At 48.3% G+C, this 17,393-nt stretch overlaps 1 protein-coding gene across 7 annotated transcripts in view; it reads right to left on the reverse strand.

The window, feature by feature from the left end:
- Window positions 1-17,393, reverse strand: part of phactr2 (phosphatase and actin regulator 2) — a 60,639-nt gene that overhangs the window by 22,795 nt on the left and 20,451 nt on the right. For 2 of the 7 annotated variants that reach the window (XM_029250808.1, XM_029250807.1), the window contains exon 1: window positions 971-1,692. The exons of 2 other annotated variants lie outside the window; for them this stretch is intronic. In XM_029250808.1, coding sequence (XP_029106641.1) covers window positions 971-1,415 — 445 coding nt within the window. In that variant the 5' untranslated portion in view covers window positions 1,416-1,692. Of the gene's footprint in view, window positions 1-970; window positions 1,693-13,185; window positions 13,778-14,605; window positions 15,295-17,393 lie in introns of those variants that run through there. 3 more of the 7 variants (XM_029250813.1, XM_029250811.1, XM_029250809.1) reach the window with 3 other exon arrangements.

Here is a 17,393-nt window from a genome sequence, read left to right on the forward strand (position 1 = left end):
CAGCTATGACATTTTTCAAGCCCGGTTTCCGTTTTTTGACGCGATCGACATAAGCACCTGTTACGCAAAACCAGACATTTTGTTCTGCCGCATCTGCGGGGTCTTGCATAAGGCCGTAAGCGGAGCGCACTCCCCAGGTTTGTAAACTGCTGATTTATTCGCGCGGGCAGAAACGCACAAGTGGAGGCAGCCGATGCAAAACGAGAGTGAAACAACGTTCTTACAACGACCTGTAAGAACGCAGTCGTGTTACCGGTGAACAGGAGCGGCGGCCTGCGAAAGCAGAGCGAGGCTCTTATGAGGCTTTCACAGACATCAGGCTTCGATCAAACCAAAATCTGGCCCCCCCACGCACCTCCCATTCACATACTGTCTCTGGCCTCTGCGAAGTAGTTTTCCAAGTCGTGCATTCCCCTCTCGTACGCCGCTTTTGCACTATGACGGTTGCATAAATCAAAGCGGGCTTTTAGTTGATGAATTCCATAAAACTGCTTCCCAACCTAAATTAAGGGATTAAATATAGCCTTAGACGTAAACATCTTTAAAAAAAAAAAAAAAAAATACAGACTATGCCAGCTGTACAAATAAGACTCTGGTAGGGGGTGGGCTTGGGGGTTGTGAAATGGCTTTCCAAGTTATTTTCTTTGTTTGGCAGTTACTCAGATTAGAATGGAAAGGACTGATATTTTAAGAGGACTTTCAATCCCGGAAGTGCCAAGTCATCGCTGCGCGAACCGTTCACCGCTTCTGATCGCGATGCTGATGTGTTACAGACATAAGGAACGGCGGTCATCTTTCCGAGGTGACGTCAAGCGTCGGAGCTGCGGGAGGTTTCCGGTGGCGGGAGGTTGAGGGAAAAGGTCAAAGAGTGTGCGATCACACGGTTCGAGAAGGTCAGCGTGCAGCAACACTGCTGCTGCCCCCATGGGCGTTACGAGAAAGAATCACGGCAGAGGGAGGTGTAGCGAACCTTGGGAGAGCAGGGGTGTAGCGGTCGCACGGCCACAACCGACATGGTCAGGAGTCTGAAAAGTCACGGTCGTTACGGTTGGTGTGACGGAGATCGGCACCCAGCTCGCAAACAGCCCTCGGTACGAGATCATCGGCAAACGCAAGATGTTCTGGCGCTGGAAAGGGGCATCGCTCATAGGATCCGTTCCACGCCGAAGCGCGACCGCTGCCGGAGGGTCTCGTGTTCCGCCTTCCCTCCCGGCCTTGCCAGGGTTCGTCTTCGACACGGACGGCGGCCCCGTTTGAAAAACAACCTGACCCGAGAGGCGCGGACTCAAACGGGGGGACCCGCTCAGCTTCGCACCGCACCAACCACACCCAGAGTCAGATGCAGAAACGAACGCAGCTAATGGGCGCCAGCCGCTCTCGCGCCGAAACGACGGGAAATGAGGAAATCGAAGCATTAAGCGCTACCAACCCTGTTAACCGCTCCCCGCTAGCGTCCGCGAGCGACACCGACGAACGGGCCGCCCTCGCCACCGCTGCAGGAATCACGGAAACGAGGGCAGAATTCGACTAAAATCCCACACCGGCATTTCAATGATATTTTAATTTCCCAAAAAACACCTTTTATACGCATAGCAAGTCCGAATGAGGACGACCCAAGAAAACATGGTGAAAATTCCCTCTTAAACACGCTTAGCCCTCATGAAACAGGGTCCCTTACACAGAAAAACTGCAACAGAGCCTTAGAGAAATGCAAGATTTCCTTCTGGGATTAATAAATCTTCATTCATTCATTCATTCATTCGATACACAGCATGGTTTTTTCATACACTGGTCTTATCATTCCGCACATTTTTTTTTTTTGCTTGTTATGCAGTCAATTCACTTCCACAACAGGTTACAAAAGAGCTGATATGTAAACTTCATTCATGTTTGTGCTCGTGCTATTTCGGCCAGAAACGGGTTTTAAAGCGGAACTATTCGGTCCCGGTGCGATGCAGCCGCAGGCTACCTGGCCCGGAGGTGCAAAGGAAGGCCGCACTACCAGGTGCGGAAAGGAGCCTTTTAGCGGCGATGTTTTCGTAACGCAAAAAGAGGAAAACGGCACTCACCAGTGAAGCACTTTTTCGAAATGAGAATTGCACAGTTGAATACGAGCTGTCCAAGAATAGCTTAAAATACGAGCTCCCTTAAAAACACAGAACAAGATACAAGTAGACATTTATCTGATGCTTTTCTCCAAAGCATCTTACTATTATTATTATTATTATTATTATTATTATACCTGTTTTACATAGCTGGACAACTTTACGGTAAGCACCTTTTTCAAGTGTACTACAGATGGAGGCAAGAATGAAACCTGCAACCAAAGGCAGCAGCTGTAACCAGAAGGAGATAAAAATAAACATGATAAAGTTAAAAAATAAGTTAAATAAAATATAGATAAAAGATACGTTAAAAAGCTACTGCTTTCCCCAACAGAGAAATGCTCTAATTCTTTAACTGGTTCGCAAACCGTGCTTAAAATATCATAAAAGTTTTGGAAACTGCAGCGCTGCATCGGATGAGTGGTTTTTGTTTACGAATAAATGAAAACATATAATTTAAAAGCCATCTAGAAAAAAAGTCACTTTTGTAACAAACATTACAAAACAAATTGGTGTTACTTCCACGCATAAAAATATTTTTATTTATGTGTTTTAATGTGACAGGGGGTGCGGTAGCGCAGTGGGTTGGACCACAGTCCTGCTCTCCGGTGGGTCTGGGGTTCGAGTCCCGCTTGGGGTACCTTGCGACGGACTGGTGTCTCGTCCTGGGTGTGTCCCCTCCCCCTCCGGCCTTACGCCCTGTGTTGCCGGGTAGGCTCCGGTTCCCCGTGACCCCGTATGGGACAAGCGGTTCTGGAGATGTGTGTGTGTGTGTGTGTGTGTGTGTGTGTGTGTGTGTGTGTGTTTTAATGTACATTTACATTTATTCATTTAGCAGACGCTTTTCTCCAAAGCGACATACATCTCAGCAAAAATACAATTTGAGCATTACATTAGGAGAAAGAGACATAGTTGCAGATGTGATTCCTGAGTAAATGTAAATTTGTTTCTTTCCACTTGAAGCACCGACGTTCATCACTCGAGTAGGTGCATAAAACGCAAGATAGATGAATCCTGATAACCTTCTTTCAAATTTTTTTTTTTGTTTTAAAAGCTGCGCAAACATTTACATACAATACAGGAGTAGCAGCTGTGTAAAGGCTTATCTGGGGATGATCATAAAGTTACGGTGCATGAACATTCACACCGTACGTGAGCTTGAGAGATCATGCGTGAAGTGAGTCCGGAAAAGGTGAGCTTTCAGATCCTTCTTGAATGTGGACAGAGTTTCAGCAGTTCTGAGTGAGGGGGGGAGGTCATTCCACCCCAACGGAGCCAGAACTGAGAACCTCCATGCTTTACCTTCGGTGCGCGGGACCACCAAGCGAACTGAAGCAGACGAGCGAAAGGGTCTGGATGGGGTGTAGGGGTTGATCAAGTCCTGTAAATAGCTGGGAGCAGTTCTATTGATGCATTTGTAGGCAACAACCAGGGTCTTGAATTTGATCTGGGCAGCTATAGGAAGCCAGTGCAGAGAAAGTGCATGAAATGAAATGTATTTACATTACATTTTTTGCCCAATAACCAATTTTCCCTCCATAAGAAATAGTGGTTCAAACCCCTCATAATCAGGTGATTTCACAGAAGGAAAAAAACCCATTAGGTAAGTAATGGGTGCACTCGTAATATCTAAAGTTTATGTACTCTGTGGGTCATGTCTACATTTTTCCTTTTATTTTTCACTCCCGAAGATGAAGGTCAAGGCCCTGCTCAGTTGATAGCGTAGCGGTTAGAGCTGCTGTATTCGAATCTGAAGGTTGCTGCTTTGAATCTCGTCTACTGCTGTAGTACCTTCGAGCAAGGTACTTCCCCTAAACTGTACCAGTGAAAATACCCAGCTAAATGAGGAGTGAATAACTGTAGGTGTCTTAACACTGTAAGCTGCTTTGGCGATAAGCATCAGCTACATGAGTAAATGTACATATTGTACACTGTGGTAACTACAGGCCTTGGGTGATGGAGGGGGGGAGAGGAAGTCAGCTAGATAACCTTTGAAGCAAATACACTTCGGAATAACAACGACCGTTAATAAATTGTAAACACTTACATCTGTGACGTCTAAGTGCCAGAAGATATCTCACATTTGTCTCTCCCAGGAGACCTGACATCACCGGCGCAGTTATGCCTTCTTTCGTATCTAATATTGAACACCAGCTCTGTGTCACCGTCACGCGGGGCCAAGAGAACCGGGATGGCAGGACCCAATCGCGGATTCATTCGTCTGGATTCATGGGATTAGGCAAGCTCTCAGAGTCGGGGACAGGCGAACGGCCGGTCGATCGGCGGTCGGAGTTAGAGCGAGGATCCGTGGACGAAGTCAGGGGACGAAGCGAAAGGTCGGTCGGCGGTCGGCGTTCGAACGAAGATCCGCGGACGTGGTCGGGAAACAAAGCGAAGGGAAGAAAACCAGAAGACGGGAACGAAGAATAAGTGTTGAGTGTGCATTGAATGTCACGAGGGAGGGTGGTTGTCTCTGACGAGATTCCGCAAAGGTATGGGAGCTGAGGAGGGTCTTTTAAAGGGTGAGCAATTAGTCAGGTGCTGGACCAGAGTCAGGTGCTGTCGGTTGAGTTGTTGGCGTGGACGTGACAGTCACCAACTCCTCAAGGCGAGGACGGCTTGAGGAGTGAGGCTGCTGCGGGTGTTAACGGTTCACCGTGAGCGTCTCGCTTACGCCGTCCACAATGAACGGCGAAACACAAATGATCCAGAAACAAGTCAGAAAGAGGCCTGTCGGGAATTCATTCCGCCTTCTGTTAAGAAAGATGTGGAACGAATTGAGAGGCGATCGATTCGGCCAACGGAAGAACAAACCCAAGGGGATACGAGATAACGGCAAAAAGGCATCGGTCAAAATAAAAAACCACATCGTGAAGGGAACGGTCTTATCGGGGTTCACCTTGTGTTCCCCTGGACTCCTCCTCAGACAAAATCTCTAAAACACACCTTCTCTACATACTTTACACCATAAATACACCACATATAATCTCTTCTTCTAAAAATTACCCACCGCGCAACAGGTAAAGTAAAGGCCACTCTCACCCCAGCACGCCGACTGACGGCACAAAATCATTTGTGCGCAATAAAGGCCACATTTTACCAAATACGTGAAACAGCTGAGATTGAAAAAATCTAATTTCATATTGTTTAAGCGGCGCGATCGTCTTCGTCACTGCGGGATAAATCCACAAACCTTCATATGAAGGCCAAACAGAGACCAGATATGCCGCAGATTGCCGTTTAAAAATGAACCGGCGGTTATGTAAGAAGCAACTCCTTCCTCACCGGGGAGAATGATAATGATAACAACACTGCGGAAAGCGAGGACATCGGAGCCGGTTTCTTACCATCTGCGTGTCTCTAACAAAGGGAAAATATGTAATGATTTTAAATTACTGTAATTTGTTCACCCATTAAATGCCAATTAAAGGAGACTTAGTGGGCCAAGGATTTCTTCCCGATGCTGTTCGGAAGGAAGAGGTCATTTCAAAGTGGAATCTCATCGTTAAGCACCGCTACCAAAGCGGTGGTTTCGGCAGCAGTCAGAAGTTTGAGCACACGCGCTGGAAACCAGCACCCCCTTCCTGCGCATCTGATGAACGGGTTTAATCGGGAAATTAGCAGGCATTTCTTCCCAGCTCTCCTGCAGCAGTTCCCAGAGATGCAGGACACTTACAGGATGCCCAGCTGTGCTTGACCAGTATTATAATATCAATCACAAACCAAAAAGACAAGGAGACTCATGACGCCATCTCCAAAGTTGTTTTGTGATAGAGAACAGTCACAGTGCTGGGGGTCATGGGTTCGAGGCACACATGGGTAAACACCAAAACTAATCATAGAGACCCCAGGATTACGGTCCAAATGTCCCAGATCCAATGCACTGCGACAATAAAATATCCTGCATATTGAAACACGGGCAGAGCTAGCGACATCCTGGTTAGAGTTACTGCCTTCGGATCCAAAGGTCGTAGGTTTGATTACCCGCCTGTGGCTGTAATACCCTTGAGCAATGGACTTACCCTAAGTTGGTAAGAATAAAAAAATTATTGTGGAAATGGGTAAATAACTATAAAGTTGTAGCTGTAATGACATTGTAAGGTGCTTTGGAGAAAAGTGTCAGCTAAATGGATAGAGGCATGTAGTGCAAAATGCTTCAGCTCCAGCGTTATTTCCCCAAAAGGCCCTATACACATATCCAGAGATGACATCACCTATTATATGAAATGCCACTTTAAAGATGTTTGACCTAACAACTGAAGATGATCTAATATTTACCCATGTTAACCATGAAAAAAGTACAAGAAATTACTTAATTAGTCCTGCTGCACTTCCGCTGATCCAGTAAAGGTGAAACTCCAGAGGTCATTAAAATCAAAGCAGGCAATAAAGCGCGAGTCCCTCGTTTCGGGCCAAGCTGCCATTTATCCCATTACCCACGTGCCGGATGGTCTGGAGAAATCGCAGCTCACGGCAGCGCGGCGATCGAAGCGCGCCATTGAGAAAAACGCACATTTAGTTCAAGCGCGGGGGTACGGAAAGCACCGTGCCCAGCCGCAGTCCAGATCATTCCACGCATCGCGGCGTGTGTGAAGACGACATCTAACAGACAGCAGGCAACTTCTGCTGCCTCACAGTACTCTGCTTCAGTTCAGACACCTTATATAACCCTCCCGTGAGGGACGAAGGTCTCCAGCTGGTGTTTAGTTACTCATTTATTCAGCTGACACTTTCTTCCCAAGAAACTTACAGCACTGAAGTACTTGCACTAACCCACTCATTTATACAGCTGGGTCATTTTTACTGTGTCAAATCAGCGTAAGGGGGGCGCGGTGGTGCAGGGCGGGTTTGGCCGGGTCTCGCTCTCTGGTGGGACTGGGGTTCGAGCCCTGCTTGCGGTGCCTCGCGATAGACTGGCGTCCCATCCTGGGTGTGTCCCCTCCCCCTCCAGCCCTGCACCCTCTGTTTTTTGGGTTAGGCTCCAGTTCGCCGTCACCGCCGCTCGGGACAAGCGGTTTCAGACTGTGTGTGTGTGTGTGTGTGTGTGTGTGAGCGAGAGTCAGTGTAAGTACCATGTTCAAGGATACTAAAGGAGGAGGTGGGATTCAAACCTGGTACCTCTGAGTACGAAACTGCAGCTCTAACCACTACAGCACCTGCTCTACAAATTCATCTTGACAAAGGAGCAACTTTGGAAAAAAGCAACTGAGAACATTAAATTATTCACACAGGGCTAGTACGTTACCTAAGGGTACTATAGTCAGAGGGGGGAAGTGAACCTACAACCTTCGGATCCAAAGGAAACAGCGCTAATCCCAACACTAAGAGCTGTCTTCCGTACTGCACCCCGAAGGGGGACAGGTTTGAATCCCCTCTCCCACTCTAGTACCCTTGACCAAGGTGCTTACGCTGAATTCATAGTAAAAATTACCCAGCTGTACAAATGGTTAAATAATTGCCAGCAGCTTAGTGGACCAACAACGAGGCGAATAAATAAAACTAAATGTACCGGCGCATCCTGAACACAGGACAAACTTGTTTGCTGAGCTCCAGTCACCGGTCGTCATCTGTCAGAAAATCTATCATGCAACCGGGTTTCATGTTGGGCAGGGAGAGAAATAAATAAAGAAATAAATAAATAAGAAAAATCACACATCGCCCACGTTGAACCCCCCGTGAAGACAGTCTCAGTACAAATGTTTTATGTTTCATATTTGCATGGCTGCCAGCGTCAGGACGTCTATATTTAAGCTGAAGCAGGCGAGAAATCCTTCCGAGACCAGAAAAATCGACCGCACAAGTAATTAGCGTGTCCGCCGAGACAAGGCTAATTCGGAGGTTCTGTTTCTGGCGAGGATCAGGAGGGCTGATGGCTAGAATCAGTGTTTGGGAGGACAGGGAGATGCTCTTCCACACAGATATTCCACTCAAATCACTGCACAGGGCTCAGTGCTCGGTATTTTTATAAGAATATACATCGGGGAGCTTAACCTGGGGTCCCAGAGGCCCCCCGTCTGTGGAGAGGTTACAGGGGGTCCATGAAGTGCAGCCTTGCTTTGCCAATGACATCATCTATCTCCATAGCAGTTTGAAATAAAATTAAATATTACCATGGTGTCGCTATGCGTGGCGTGTCGATACGAAGGTGATCACTTTTCGTTGCAAAAAAATCGAACTCGAAGGTTGATCACTTCCGAGAAACGCTGTCATCCGTTCTGCTTGATTTATACCCGCAGCTGCAGTTCCCGTTTTACTCTGTTGTTACCATACTCTCTATGTTACCGTGACCCAGCGGCCCTGCTTTGGCAATTAAAAAAAAACAATAATAAGAAAAATAAATTACTAGTTTTTTCCTCCAAATTTATGTGAGGAAGCTTTGCGTCGGAGGGATAGTCAGCTTTCAACAGACTCTTAAACGGGTTCAAGGCTGAGAAAAGGTGAAGAAGCTCTGATCTAGAGGAAGTCGTCGGGGCGTGACACTGTTCCTGGACCGATAGTCTGCTCCGAATGCCAGTGACAGAGAGGAACTTCCTTTTACGTTCTTCGCATTCTTCGCATTCCACCCCAGAGCCAACGGCAGGCAGGGTGCGAGGAAGAGTATTACGACAGAATGCACACCGCAGAGCTATAGCAAGGGAGCTCCAGCATGGGCTCCCTTTCACTACATGGCACAACTTGGACAGGATGGACAAGGATGGACAGGATGAATTCATGCTTGGTCAAATATAGTGACCGTTACATTTATCCGACACTTTCCCCCGAAGCAACTTACAATTATTTACCAGTGTACAGACAGGTAATTCCACTGGAGCAATTTAGGATAAATACCTTGCTCAAAGGTATTACAGCTGGAGGTGGGATTTGAACCTGCAGTTCTAACCACAATGCTAGCATCTGACCCCATTGTTTAAATATATAAATTAAAATACACGCACATACCATATACATCATATCACAGCGCAGCACGTCTCGCGCACATTACGTAAGTCGGGGCAGCAGGTGGTCAGACAGCGGTTCTGAACCCAGGTTTGAATCCCACTCTTGCTATAATAGCCATGATCAAGGTAGCGACCCCAAACCGAAACTAGAAATTACTCAGCTGTGTAAACAGGTAAATCAGTGTATCTTAACACGGGGAAGTTGCTCTGGAGAAAAGTGTCAGCATGAAAGTCATCGAAACAAAGCAAAATGTTAAATACAGTGTTTGGATCACGTGGCAAAACCAATACCTAATCCAGGCGGTGGGGTGTGGGTAGAATTCACACCCTTAGAGCGTAAGCAGCGTTGAAGGGAAGGTACCCCCCACACCCCGGTCCCGGGACCCGTCCGACGTGTTACACACGGTCCGGAGTTTCCAAGCCACAGTCCAAAGAGTGACTCAGCAGCGATGGGACGATGAAACGGGAAGAAAGAGAAGAGAAAGAAATCGGTGCATGTGCTGGCAGCGGCGAGGGAAGTTTGGCATGGCCTCCGAGTGACACAAAGCAACAGTATGCCTGAATCTGCAAGCCATTAAAACAAAGCTAAGCCCCCGGGTGCACGTTAACCCTCGCGTAGCCACACGAGGCGCCGCCGAGCGCGGACCCCGCAGCGCTAACATTTTAACAAGGTGGGACGAGAAGGATCGGGCTGGAAGCGGGAGGCAGAAAACCGCCCTTTGACAGCAGAGAACGAGGAGCGCTTTCGTCTCAGAATAATACGGGGATTGCGGGTCTGGACCTCACTTCTCCATTTGGGTGGAAAATCCAGCTCATTCCGGCGCCTTTCTTTCAGACACACTTCACGTCGCAACCCAGCAGAGAGGTCCTCTGAAAGCTGCCTTCTCCCGGGTCGTATTAAGACGCCAAAGCGGCGCACCAGGTCGCCCGGCTTGTTTCGGTCACTCGTTCAGAAATACCATCCAGCTGTGGGAGATTTTAACTGGAAGGATGGATTTGCATCCCAAACCTCTAATAATGATTAATTAAATGCTACGCATTTAGCTGATGCTTTTCTGCAAAGCATCTAACAGCATTACACTACCTGTAGTTATCAACTCATTCACACAGCTGGGTAATTTAGGGAAAGTACCTTGCTCAAGAGTACTGGAGCTGGGACTTGAACCTGCAACCTTTGGGTCCCAAGACACCAGCTCTTGACCCTTACTGAAAAGACCACATCAGGGGGTGCAGAAGTTAAAGTCACCACCTTATAAGTGAAAGAGCAGAGTCGGAATCCCGTTCCTGCTGCACTACCCTTGATCAAGCTACTCACCCTAAGCTGACACGGTAAAAATGACCCAGCACCATAAATGGGGAAGTCATTATTAGTAGCTGAATGTACAAAAAACCTAACATTGTGGGTTGCTTTGGAGAAAAGCGTCAGCTAAATTAAGGTAAAAAAAGATCATACAGTACACGTGAACATAGATCCTTCTGCCGCGTCTTAACAGTTACACTGTCGTATCCAAAACACCACGGCCAGGAAAACATTAAAAAAAAAAAAAAAAAAAAAAAAAAAAAAAACAATATGAACACCCATGTTTTGAAATTCAAAGAATGGAGAAATAAACAGCAAAGCTGCCAAGTTGTGAGGAAACAGGCAAACGTTTCGCATGGACTTGGTCTTCATTGGAGAACGTGCTTGTTGTGGACAACAGAAGTGGAAGTGATTCTCTGCTGGAGGACATTGCCAGATTGCGTTGGGTCCGCCTCCCCTTTTGTCCAACATCTACTTAACATCTATTGTTTCAAAAGTGCACTGGGGAGGGGAAGGGTTCCTTCCAGCGCTCACAAAGAGGAAACGTGCCAAGGCAAGAGAGCGCCAAACGTCTCGCGAACCCACAACAGCGGGACGGCGAATTAAACCGAAATGGACGAGCCTTGTGGGCTGCGGGGCCGAACCAAAGTCAATTTTAAAGACTCTGAAAGCATCACTTGGTCCTCAAGACGCCGAGTCCCTCTTTCGACCCTCGAAGCTTCGTGCACGTTCACGAGAGGGAAACAGGAAGAGCGGATTCCCATGAGAAGCACGGTAAACAAAGCAAGCAGCTACGGTAACAGAGGAGAAATCAAAACATAGATGGAAACTCAGCTTCGGGGGGGAAATGTGAGACATACACAATGTGTCCTGTCCAGTGGGTTCCCTGTCCAGTTGAGCACGTCATATACAGAACCACAGTCCAATCCGACAGACCACGGTAATGCTAGACGAGGTCAACCAGGTAACTTATAAATGAACCTCTGGCCCAGTTCAGGGGCACGGTGGTCGAGACCCTATCCTGGAAGCACAGGGTGTGAGGCAGGGTACACTCTGGACAGGACAGCAGTCCACCGTAGGCCAGTCATACACACACACACCCTACAGGTAACTCAGAGTGACCCATTCAACTGAAAAACACATGTTTGTACTGTGGGCGGAAACCAGAGCGCACGGAGAAAACCCACATAAACCCAGCAGAACAGAGAAGTTATTCACAGCAATCCGGGTTCACACCTAAGTCCAAACACACAACCCAGGAGACACCAGCACCGCCTGCTGCACCACCACGGCGCCCCAAATCGAACCAAACGGCTGAAACCCCTTTCACAGTCAAGGTTGATTTTCGTTAGTGATTTTCCGTAAAGCCCGCGGATTCGTTCACATCTTCACGCTAAGCGGCAAACGATGCACAAGTTGCTTGCTTTTATTACTCTTCGGAAGCAAGGCCCTCCTTAAGGTACGAACACAAGGCGACACAAACACCTGGCGAAACCGAAGTCGTCGTCTGGTCAGTATCTGGTCAACGGACCACAAAGGAAATTAGCAATAGACCAATTTTCACATCGATTAAAACCATTACATAATGGGTTTTCCATTAGACGGATTCCAGTCCCCCCCTCAGAAATCTGTTTCACAGAGAACTTAATACCAGTTGAATGGAAAGCTATTTGTTCAACATTTCAAGCTGTTTTCCCGCAAAGGCACCCGCCAGACAAGTCCGCCGCGAACCCTCCATTATGCCGTGACAACCTGGAAAGAGGAGAAGATTCGGGGCTTGAGCGCGAAGAGCGGCAATTAGGCCTTCGCAGGAAACATTTAGCCAGAGTCATCATGGGAAACGGCTATTTGGGACCGGCCCCTGTAGAGCGCGTGGGTGTTTGTTCGCGTGTCATGTGACCACCGAAATGGCAACCGAACGTCGTCCAGACACCCTTCAGCAGCTCCCACTCTCCGGTTATACATAGTTATTAGTTTACCACTTAGCTCACACCTCCATTCAAAGATACTTACAGTTTCAGACTTATTCAAATGGAAGGGTCTTAAGAACAACTGAGGAGGAGACTGAGGCTATGGTGCAGCAGGGGACGGTGGGGCTTGGAACCAACACCCTTCAGCTTTCTAGACATAGATGGACCAGAAACTTATTAATGAGGACAGGTGTACAAAATAAACGTTTTCCGCAAAAAAAAAAAAAAATATTGTAAACCCACTTACTGTGCCCAAGACTTACTGAAAGTCAGCTGGTTTGCCGAAAATAAACAAACAGGATCAACAAGGTAAATCACGAGCAGGGGACAAGGACGCACGAAATAGCTTTTGCACCAAGTTGTTAAGTTTACTTCTGTTTTTGGAGCACCGGCTCCCAGATCTGGGAGGAAAGTGGATGTAAATGGCAGATGACACATTTCTACAGCTCCATGCAGAGGCTAAAAATAAGCCAGATGCTGAGCTGTAAACTTCATTGTTGGAGCAAAACGGTCACAAGCCCCACTGTAAGTATGCCAAGCAGTGATGCATTTACCTCCGTGTTCTAAAGATAACTCGGTGCCGTCCTGAGGGGGCAGAACAATTAACACGGCGCGTGAATCATCTCAAACAACTGTGAGGGGCATGGTAACGCGCTAGGAGGGACCAGCGACCCTCGCGGTAGCCAACATCTGGAAGGTCCGATATCTCCGGCGGCTCAAAGCCGGGCTTTCGAAGATGATTCTTGATTCGACGGCGAAGGCGAAGTGCGGGGAGAGGGCGGCGGAAGGGCAGAGCCCGCAGGCCGCGATCATCCTCCGAAGGAGGGGACACGAGCGCTGGCCTCCTTCACACTCCCAGAGATGTGACTCACTTTGTGCTTCAAGGTACATCCAGCGGTAGGGGTGTAATCCGCTGTAAAGGCCTTTGATGTGGAGCATAATACTGCTCTTGACTGCTCTGGATTTCTGAGCCACTGCGCAATGTCTCTGAGCCACGGAGGGGGTGTGTGAAATGGGAGTATTCAGTCTCCTTTATACATGCAGGACATGCTGACTTGTGTGTGTATGTGTGTGTGTGTGTGTGTGTGTGTGTGTTTCCTGTCATTTCATGGGAAAGAGCAGAGAAAATCAGTATCCTGAGCAAGAAACCCTGAAAAGAGACACTTGGACACGCAGATGTGCTGATCTACCGACCCCGATGGTTTCAGGGGGAGAGGCTCGTGCCACTTGAAATGCCAAACCGTCACATTATTGCGCAACAGCGGGTACGATCGCGTCAAGCGCGGCTGCGCAGTTGGGCCGAAAAGGTCGCATCGAACTTATCACGGGTCCGTGCGCCGCACGTGGGAGCGCATCACAAGCGCTGAGCTCGAGGGTTTGGGGCACAATCGAAACAAAAGGACCAGTCATTTAAGTACGTTTACATTTATTTATCCAAGTCCAAAACAGAACTTGTGTTCAGAAAAATAAGTGCTTTGACACAGTTATTTCTGCATTAACGGCTTTGTGTTGGGGGGGGTAACGACGATTCGCTTGACAAAAGTCTGATTTATTATTATTATTATTTCTGAGCACAACGGGTCGCCGAGTTCGGTGAAGGGCGAGAAGGAGGGTTTGGAGCGCAGGCGGGATAATCCTGCGGACGGAGGGATCAACGCAACGGGTGGAGACCAAATGTAACGATAAGTTTAGCGATCGGTGTAAGAATAAGTATAACGATAAGTGTATCAAAAGTGTAACAATAAGTGTAACACTAGTAACTGTAGCGATCGGTGTAACGAAAGTGTAACAATAAGTGTAGCGATCAATGTAACAATAAACGCTAGTCTGCTAGTAAGTGTAGCGACCAGGGCAGGTAACGATTAGTGTAGTGATTCAGTGTAATGAAAGTGTAACAATAAGTCTAACAATGAGTGTAACACCAGTAAGTGTAGCGATCAGTGTAATAAAAGTGCAACAATAAGCGTAACACTGCGCGAGCAGGACTCCCGCCGAGTGTTAGAAAAAATGCGACTCCTCTTTAAGCGAAACCACTTTTCAAGGCTCTTCTAGAAAACATGGTCGCTGCTGGTGTCGCTTCTACCGTGACGCCCCCAGAATTACTCGACGCGTAGAGCAAATAAAAGACGCCGGCGAACGTAAATATTTCCCCAGAAACCGCTCCGACCGGCTGCGCCACTCACTCGAACTTATGGGACTCGAACTGCGAGTCGGGCTCTCGGGACTCACGATCGTGACCCTCAGCGGACTCTTTCGGACCCTTCGGAGCGACGCGGCGGGACTCGAACTCACCGCTGGCGCTGTGAGACACTGTGGACAGGGACGTCTGGCCCATCTCTCACTTCATTCTTCACTTCGTTCCCTTCCTCGCGCTCTTCATTCCTCCATAGGGCAGCATTCAGCGCTAACAGATGGCCATGGTGGTCAAAGCCCGCCCGCGGGGGTTGCGCTCGATCTCCTGCCGGGGGGTCGGTTCAGCTCGCCGGGGGCCGGACGCGGCGCCTTGTCACGTCCTCATGCCTCCATCATGTGTTCATATCCTCACGCGCTCATGTGCCCTTTTTCGCGCGCTCACGCGGACCTCCCGCAACTCGCCCGCTCGCTCGCTCGCTCCGCTCCCCCGGCCGCCTGCGCGCTCCTCGGCTCGCGCTCCTCGTGCTCGTCGCGCGCGCTTTGCAGCTCTGGGAAATCCGTCGGCGCACGCGAAGGTGTCGGGTTTCAGCGCAGAAACACTTCTCCATGGCGATAATCTCGCAGATCTGCCTTTAAAGTTGGTCGCGTTTCCCAAAGTCTCGTGGACCGACGCAAGTGGGCATCGTGAATGAGAATAAAACACCCATGATTAAATATAAAACTGTGACGATTACTGGTGATGAAGCACACGGGGGTTGCTGGTTCAAGTCCCACCAGCCGCGTCCTTGAAAATAACCTGCACCGAATTACGAAATAAAATTAATGGGACAAAGTCACTCGTGATAAAAAGTGGCACCGGGAGATATATATAAAAATAGCTACATGGCAAATGATGGCCTAGTGGTTAGAGTTAGAGCTGAAGGTTATCAGTTCGAATCCCACATACTGTTACAGTACCCTTGAGCAAAGTACTGCAGTAAAATGCTCCAGCAAACTTACCCAGATGGCATAGCACAGTAAGATGCTTTAGAGAAAAGTGTCGGCAAAAACTAATACACACACACACTTTCTGAACCGCTCGTCCCATACGGGGTCGCGGGGAGCCGGAGCCTACCCGGCAACTCAGGGCGTAAGGCCGGAGGGGGAGGGGACACACCCAGGACGGGATGCCAGTCAGCCGCAAGGCACCCCAAGCAGGACTCGAACCCCAGACCCACCAGAGAGGAGGACCCGGTCCAACCCACTGCACCACCACGCCCCCCACAAAAACTAATACACGTAATGTATTATTATTATGGGTAGTGTAGTGGTTAGAGCTGCTACCTTTGGCCTTGGTTCCAATCGCACCAAGGTACTCACCCCAGATTGCTTCCCGAAAAGGTACCCAGCTGTAAAAATAACGTATCTTAACATTATAGGTTGGAGAAGTGTGCCATCTAAATTAATAAAAGTAAAATTATTATTATTATTATTATTATTATTAATAATAATAAAAATAAGAATAATAATAATCAGTCGTCAACCATGCTGCACTGGAGGCACTTGAGCACTCTAGGGGTACTGAGAGCTATGTCATCCATCTATGTTGTCTTTCGTCTGGGGCCTTGTCTTCCTCATGGGGTCACCCTTGGCAAATTCCTCAAAGGAGAGAGGGAAGGCAAAATGTGATCCGAATAACGAACGCACATGCAAGTTTAAAATAGTAATGAGGGCCTCGTCCGAATCGGGGTTACCAGGACCCACCCCTGGAGCCCGGCCAGAGGGGGCTGTTTCACAGCGAGTACCTGGTGGCTGGGTGGCCTGCTTAGCCCAGCCAAGTTGAGCCTAAAAAAACTACAAAGGAATCTCCATGGGGGGTTTAAATCCACAAGGTGAGGTGTTGGGGTTATACGCATTGTCCTTCAGGTGACAGATCTGGATGGCTTAGAGCAATGCAATGGGCAAGGAATGTCTCCACACTGGTGGGACAAGAGTTGAAGCTCATCTGGGACGTTGAAAAGTTGTCGTTGTTAAGTGACATTGAACTGATGTCAATTCTTGATGCGCACATACAGTAGACAGAATGTTCTGCCTTCCATTTATGTCCTCAGGCTGGACAGGGGCGTGTCACATTGTCACTGGGACTGTGGCATTCCGTCTGACTGCTGGTCCTCCTCTTCTTTTTCCCTCAACTCTCCCAAGCATTACAGTCTGTTAGAGAGAATGATGTGTCCATGATATTCTCATCATTTGTGCTTCCAAGATCCAAGATCCATCTGGTTGTTTGCCTGGCTGTCCACGACATCCTCACAAATCTCATCCAGCACCACGCAGTTCAAGGGGATCTGTTTCTCACATACTGTTGGGAACCACCAGTCCTTTCTGTCAGACCGGAGGACATGGTCCTAGAAAGGGTACGATGTATGGACTCCGCAATCCTGCAGGGAGGGTTTAATGGACACGGTGGTAAGGGCAGGTAAACCAAAGCCAAAAAAATCCAGGGCTACAACAGCTGCAGAAGAAATGGCCCAGATGTGGGAGGGGTTTGGAGAGGCTGTGCAAAGTGACTTTTGGATGTCCTCAAAAAGGTTCTGGCAAACTCTCTGGTCACATGAGAGGAAAGCAAAACGTCACCCGAGCTGTTCTCAGCAAGGGTGGACTGTGCTGACCTCAACTGGGGAAATCATCAGGAGGTGAAAGGAGCAATCTAAGGACCTCTTGAACCCAATATATTTGTCTTCTCTCCAAGAGACAGGGCAACAATCTTCTGAAGAGGGTCACCTCTTGGGCCAAAGTCAATGTAACAGTGAGTCAAGAGGTTGCAGGGGTGGATGGGATTCATCCAGAGATGTTGAAAGCACTGGATATTGTTGGGGTTTCTTGGCAAACATACCTCAATATTGCATGCAAGGCTGGGACATGACCTCTGGACTTGCATCCAGGGATGGCTGTTCCATCTTTCAAAAGG

This window comes from Scleropages formosus, chromosome 4 (genome assembly GCF_900964775.1).
Source record: "Scleropages formosus chromosome 4, fSclFor1.1, whole genome shotgun sequence".
In the NCBI taxonomy this organism is placed as follows: Eukaryota; Metazoa; Chordata; class Actinopteri; order Osteoglossiformes; family Osteoglossidae; genus Scleropages; species Scleropages formosus.